At 45.4% G+C, this 6,601-nt stretch overlaps 1 protein-coding gene across 1 annotated transcript in view; it reads left to right on the top strand.

The window, feature by feature from the left end:
* Positions 1 to 129: 129 nt before the first annotated feature.
* RHOBTB3 (Rho-related BTB domain containing 3) overlaps positions 130 to 6,601 on the top strand; it is a gene marked incomplete at both ends in the record, with an annotated part of 16,938 nt that continues 10,466 nt past the window's right edge. The window contains one exon of the mRNA XM_009874637.1: positions 130 to 349. Within this exon, the coding sequence (XP_009872939.1) occupies positions 130 to 349 (220 nt within the window). The remainder of the gene's footprint in view (positions 350 to 6,601) is intronic.

Genomic DNA, 6,601 nt, shown 5'->3' with positions numbered 1-6,601 from the left:
TATTTTTATTTTTATTTTTATTTTTATTTATTTATTCTGTCCCTTTGTCAACACAGCTTTTGCCTTTGTTGGTTTTTTTTATTATTTCTTAAAAGCTATTTTTTCATTGTTATTTTCTCTTCCCCCAAGGTCGGTCAAAATCGCAGCGTTTGGGAGTGAAAGAGACGTGTTTTCCGAGGAGAGCCAGCAGCCCCCCAGCCTGATCCGGAGCTACCTGGGCAGAAGCGTTCTGGTTTCCCAGGTTGACAGCAGCTTGTCCTCCACGCACGGGCAAAACCCCGTTTTCACCGAGTACCAAGCCTGCGTGTTCGGAAATGTCAGGCTGGTGGTGCACGACTGCCCTGTCTGGGTAAGGGACCCGCCTTACACAATTCTTTTATTCAAATGGAATATTACCGCATTGTTTTTAATTTATTTTCATCACCACGGGGTTTTTGTTCGCGCTCTGATTATTGCAAGCGGTGAAATGTAACCAGGAAAATGCCGCAAAGTCCCCAAGGTGCCACAGAAAGTTTCTCTTTATCAAGCTGCTGCCCTTAGGGATATTCCCAGCTGTGCTGTGCATTAAAAACTTTGTTGAAGATGATCCCAAGGTAAACAAGGACCCCCCCCCTTTTTTTGACACTTTTTTAAACACTGCCTCCAAATATTTATCAGCGATAGAAAAATTTTTATTTGTTTTTAATTCTGTAAAAATGGAGAGGCAGTCTTAAGTTTTCTGGCTTTTAAAAAAAGACAGAGTGTTCTTGCAAAAAAATACAGTATACCAAGTTGTTTTACTTCTTTTATTCCGAATGATCACTCCTTAACATTATTTCCTTCATCTGAATGTGAAGGAAAGGATTTTGGAGCTGTTCCAAGTTGTCAGCACTGCTGTCAGAAAGTGAGATAACTTCTGAGCATGAGCTGATCAGTGGTTATGCAAAAAATGATACTGATAATCTAAATTAAAACATAATTAATGACTACTTAGTAGCCTTAAAAAAAAATTAAGCTTAGCAGCTTTCAGAAATTAAAACAATAATCAGTTTTCAACTCTGCAGTTCTTAGGTTGATTTTTGCAGTCCTGCGTGGGGGGAGACTTGTCTCGGAATCCTGATGGGGATCCTGACGGTGCCAGAAATAGGTTGTCAGAAACCTGCAGTATTAGAACTGGATGCTCTGCTCAGCTGTCAAGTCTTTTTTTTTGATGTTTCTCACCCTTGTTTTGCCAGCTGCACTTCCAGAGGGACGTGGGGTCGGGGTTAGGATCCTGTATTATGATCCTTAAAGCCACGTGTGAGCCCTGGAGAAGGATGGAAGAGAGAGCCTGGGCTGGAGATTCAGTTTCGTGTGGTTTTACATTGATTTTTTCATTTGCATTCCCTCTTCTGCGAAACAAGATTGACCATTTTTTGCCCTTGAAAAGCTGGCTTGTTATTGTCCGCAGCATTACGTCTCGTTTTTTTCCATTCTCAGTTAAAGGAGGCAGGAGGTTTACTGCTGGGAAGGGTCGTTTGGCATTTTTGGCTTAGCAGAAGACTTTTCACGTAGCTGGGCTGGACTCTGCAGGAGGTGTTTTTTTCTGAGTGGAGCTGTCTCCTTGCCAGTATCAGGCAGAAGGATGCTTGAGGTTTGCTACGTCACAGTGGTCCTTTCAGGACTGTTCCCCTCTTAGCCCAGGAAGGACAGTTCAGAACATCACCTGATGTTGCCTCAAGTGAGGTTCTTCATGGAAGAGGACTCTTCTTGCACCTTATTGAATCACACAGAATCACAGAGTGAAGGAGGTTGGAAGGGGCCTCTGGAGATCACCCACTCCAACCCTAGCTGCTGGAGCAGGATCGCCCAGAGCAGGTCACACAGGAACGCGTCCAGGCGGGGTTTGAATGCTAAGGTGGGCCTTCCACTGTTTGCATCTCTGTTGTTTGAGCATAGCGCAAAGGTGGGGTTGCCTTTTACCTGAGATTTGCGTTGCATCTGGATTAAATCCACAAGATAAAGGCAAGCCAGCCTTAGAGTCATAGGCTGAGTCTCCAAATTCAAAGATCAAAGAATGATAGAGTGATAGAACATGTTGGGATGGAAGGGACCTTCAAAGGTCATCTAGCCCAACCCCCTGCAGTGAGCAGGGACATCTTTAACTGGATCAGGTTACTCAGAGCCCCATCCAGCCTGACCTTGAATGTCTCCAGGGATGGGGCCTCCACTCCCTCTCTGGGCAACCTGTGCCAGGGTCTCACCACCCTCACGGTGAAGAACTTCTTCCTGACATCTAATCTAAAGCTACCCTGCTGTAGTTTGAAGTGGTTGCCCCTCGTCCTGTCACTATGTGCTCTTGCGAACAGAAGATGCCCGCATGCTCTTTGTCCTCTGCAGCAGTCTGCCAGGAGAGTCACAGAATGTGTTGGGTTGGAAGGGACCTTTAAAGGTCATCCAGTCCAACCCCCCTCCAATGAGCAGGGACATCTTTAACTGGAGTGGCAGCATGGATGTGAGCTTACCAAGTAGTTTCCCCCAGTGCAAGGGGAGGATATTTTGTGAGATACATGGATTGTGGTAGAGGGTGAGTTTGGTCGTGTTTTGGTTTTTGTCATCCCTGAACACTGCTCAGCTTTCTTGAATCTGCAGGAGTTCGCAGCTCAGGTGTCTTGAGATGAACCGTTCCTGATACATTATTATGGTGTTGGGGCATCTCGCTGTGCACCGTATGTCTCTTGGGAAGCGCTGCAGCAAAGTTTTCCAGCAGCTGCTGAAGTCCAGAAACATGAAAGGGCTTCACCGTGTGGTCAGTGCTGCTGTGGCGCATCATCCTGGTGGGCATGTGGTCGATGAAACGGCAGCAGCGATGCTATGAGGACAAGGTACTTTATAAGCTGAGGGTGACCAAAGGTGATTGCCAAACCTCAGAGGTCGGAAGCAAGGCTTTGCGGCCACGATTGCCCAAGGCAGTGCCCGTCAAATGCTGCAGAAAGATGTGGGGGGAACGGTGTTCCCAGCCTGACGTGGGACTAATGTTTTCATGTCAATATTTTAACTGCCTGTGTGGGCAATATCACTTGGCGTAGAAGACAGGTGGAATTGCTCATGCAGATCATGGAATCACAGAATCGTTCAGGTTGGAAAAGACCCCTGGGATCATTGAGTCCAACCAAGAACCCTACTTTGCAAAGCTCACCCCTGTAAACCATCTCCCCAACATCACATCTCAACGACCTTTAAACACCTCCAGGGATGGGGACTCCACCACCTCCCGGGGCAGCCTGTGCCAATCTCTGAACACTCTTGCTGGGAAAAAGTTTTTCCTGGCAGTTTGAAGCCATTCCCTCTTGTTCAATCACTAATTACCCACTAATTACCAGCACCAACCTCTACAACATCCTTTCAGGTAGTTGTAGAGTGAGGAGGTCTCCCCTCAGCCTCCTCTTCTTCAAACTTGCCCTGCTCCTTCAATTGCTCTTCATAAGATTTATTCTTCAGGCCCTTTCCCAGCTCCGTTGCCCTCCTCTGCACTCCCTCCAGCACAGAGTTGTGAAGATAGTGGCGGGGCGTACTTACAGAAATCCAGGGTGGCAAAATGCCACTGTTTTTCCAAAACTGCTTTGATCTCTGTGCATCAATCACCCGGTGTATGGCTGCAGCCAACCTTCTCCTGAGCTGCTTTTGCAAAGCTGCAGGCTGGCATCTCCCTGTGCGGGGGACAGATGTGACATCCTCATGATTCGCCTGTCTTGAAAAGTTTTCGACGAAGAAGTGCACACCCAAGATGAGAGGATGTGTAAAGAACTATTTGTTCATGCTGAATATTGTGATTTTAATATCTGATCGGTTGCCGATGCATGCGGGAGCTGTGCTCTCATAAAACACGCTTAACCAGCCTGTCCCAGTTTTTCTGGTATTTTGGGCGGATAAATGTAAGTATGGGAGCTGGTAATTTAGAAGGCACGATTTGCAAAATGAATTTTAAGTTTTGCTTTGGAAACGGTGGCGTTATTTAGCACTCTGAAGCAGATTTGACAGTTTCCGGGACTGAGCTGCCGTTTTACTGGCTTGCTTGTAGTTTGTCACTTTGCACTGACTTCTGTTATTCTTCTGCATATGTAGGAGTAAAATCTAGAGAAAAAGTGCAGGCAAAATTTGTAATATCTGATCGCAAGTGAATCTTCCTGAACTTCGGAATGGAGCATAGCATAGAAACTATAATTTGTATTTCAAGTTATTTGGTTAGGATGCTGGTAGATAAATGGCAGAATGAAAACTTTTTATAAACATTGGGAGTGTCCTCTGCCAAGATGCCTGAAGATAAAGGAATCTGGCACACTTTCATTTATTACTTTTAGTAATCCAATCATATTACTGGTGCGGTACAAAACCATAGCTTGCAACTTTTCATGTTTTAGTATACCACCCCTTCTCATTTTTAAGCTTGGCTGTCTGAAGTTGGCACTTTACAACAGATGATCGTATCCTAGTAGATTATTCTCCCTACTACACTCTTTATTTTGCTTTTTTTTTACAAATATTATTAAATTACTTTGTGAGAGGACAACACAGGACAATGTTAGCCTTCACTAATTTTGTTTCTGTGTCAGCTCAACCAGTTAAAAGTGTTTTTGAAAACCTCAAGTGGAAAACAACAGTGGAATTCCAGGGTTGTGGTCTGAATTCCTTCGGTTTCTAAAGAAGGTACTTGGTTCTGTGCTACATGTAACTTAGATGAGTAAGTCCAGGGGTCTAGTAAGTTAGGGAGAGCACATCTCCAAAACTTGTTCTGCCATGGACCTGACTGATGAGATATTGCAAGAGAAACCTTGGAAAAAGTGGTGAAGGTGGTGGTACGTGGTGTGGAAAGCATTGCTGGAAAGAAAGGTCCGTTAGCGGAGAAGTGGATTGTGGAGAGATGAACTTTCTCCTGTTCCCTCTTGGATCCCAGGGAAATCCCAGCGGAAGGGTCCTTGGAGGTGGGTTGGGGTCTTCTGTTGTCCCAAAGAGCATTTGCTGTTGCTGCACCTCAGGGGCTGGGCTGGATAGATGTGGGGACATTTCCCAGCAGCTTTTGAGAAGGCGTGTGGGCATTTGCTGGATTTCACTGCTGTTCTGCAAAGGCATTCATAAATTATTTTTAGCAAAGCAAGTATTGTCCTCTGGGGGGAGTCATGTGATTTTTGTAGGAAAATTGAGTCTTCATTGCCTCTGAAGGCTTTATTTTCGATGTTAATGCCTGGGAAGTATGATTTACTAATGGAAGGAGTATATTATGGGACGTGTATAATGGAAACATGCAATAAGTCCTGAGAGGAATAGCGACAGGGGTATAATTATAGTTAATAAGGTCATATTATAATAATATTAGCCATGCAGTTACTTTTTCCTTTTGTTGATGGCTGTCTTGGGAAATGGACTGTGCTAAGAGCAGTAAGTGCGATCAGGAGTAGCTGCTACATAAATTTCATCGATGGAGCCTGGAATTAACATTATTCCTGAATCTGAAGTGTTGTTTGTCATCCAAAACTCCCTCTGCCATTTTTGCATGAAATCTTCTCTAAAAGTGCCAAAGAGGAAGCTCCAGATGCTCTGTCCCAGCGACGCCTCAGGCAAATCACCCGTCACTACTGGAAGGGTTTGTGGAGGATTTTCCCAGTGCAGAGCAGTCTATGTAAAATTAAAATAATTGCAACAAGACCTCTGGAAACACATTCTACTCTTCTGTATTTTTAAATGTAAGAACTCAAGAATGGGCTTCTTGGGGGTGTTAAATAAGCAAGAGTGCGGGAAAGCTGCCCAACAGCAACAGAAATCGGGTGTCGGGAGATGCGGGTTGGTGCGTTCTGCAATTTTCGCTTCTTGATGTAGCCAAGGCTGGCCCTTACCCTGGGGAAAGTGAAGGTAAGGCAAGTCCATCCTGCTAGAAATCATCAGCTGGTAAAAATCCTTCATAACAGGATTAGCAGGGACACACAGTGGTGGCCTGGAGCAGGCAGTGGGGGAAAGCAGAGACCCGCACAAACCTGCCACAAGGCACAGCTGCGCACACCCTGGAGAATCTCACAGGATTTCTTTCTTCTAGTAGTTAAACGAGGAGGTGTATTCGCACACCTGTTTTCCAGAGGGATTTTGCTAGTTTCCCTTCCACCTACAGAGATGGAAATTGGCTTCCAAAAGGGTAGGAGCGTTGTGTGAGGTAATGGCCATGTTTTCTTTTTGTTGTTGTTTTGTTTTACAAGGATGTAACTACTTTTCTAATTAGTATTATTTTTTCAAAAAAGGGAACACAAAAAACTTTGATGTATTCTTGCTGTATGATATTGTTCCCTCCCTGGCAGTGCCCAAGGCCAGGTTGGACGGAGCTTGGAGCAACCTGCTCTGCTGGGAGGGGTCCCTGCCCAGGGCACAGGGGTGCGACTGGGTGGGCTTTGAGGTCCCTGCCAACCCGAGCCATCCCATGATTCTCTGTCACTGACCACTTAAGCCACCGTTGTGTTACATGCATGAGCAGACACCTGCAGACTAACACAAGCCTGCTTCAGCATAGGCTGTTGAGATTCCCATCAACAAGAAGACCATCAGAGCTGCCACTGGTTGAGGTCACAGCATGGATTCTTCCAGGCTGGTGATTTTTTTT

Source organism: Apaloderma vittatum, unplaced genomic scaffold (genome assembly GCF_000703405.1).
Source record: "Apaloderma vittatum isolate BGI_N311 unplaced genomic scaffold, ASM70340v1 scaffold4448, whole genome shotgun sequence".
Classification (NCBI taxonomy): Eukaryota; Metazoa; Chordata; class Aves; order Trogoniformes; family Trogonidae; genus Apaloderma; species Apaloderma vittatum.
The sequence above is the reverse complement of the archived record's forward strand: the minus strand, read 5'-3'. Positions and strand labels throughout refer to the sequence as shown.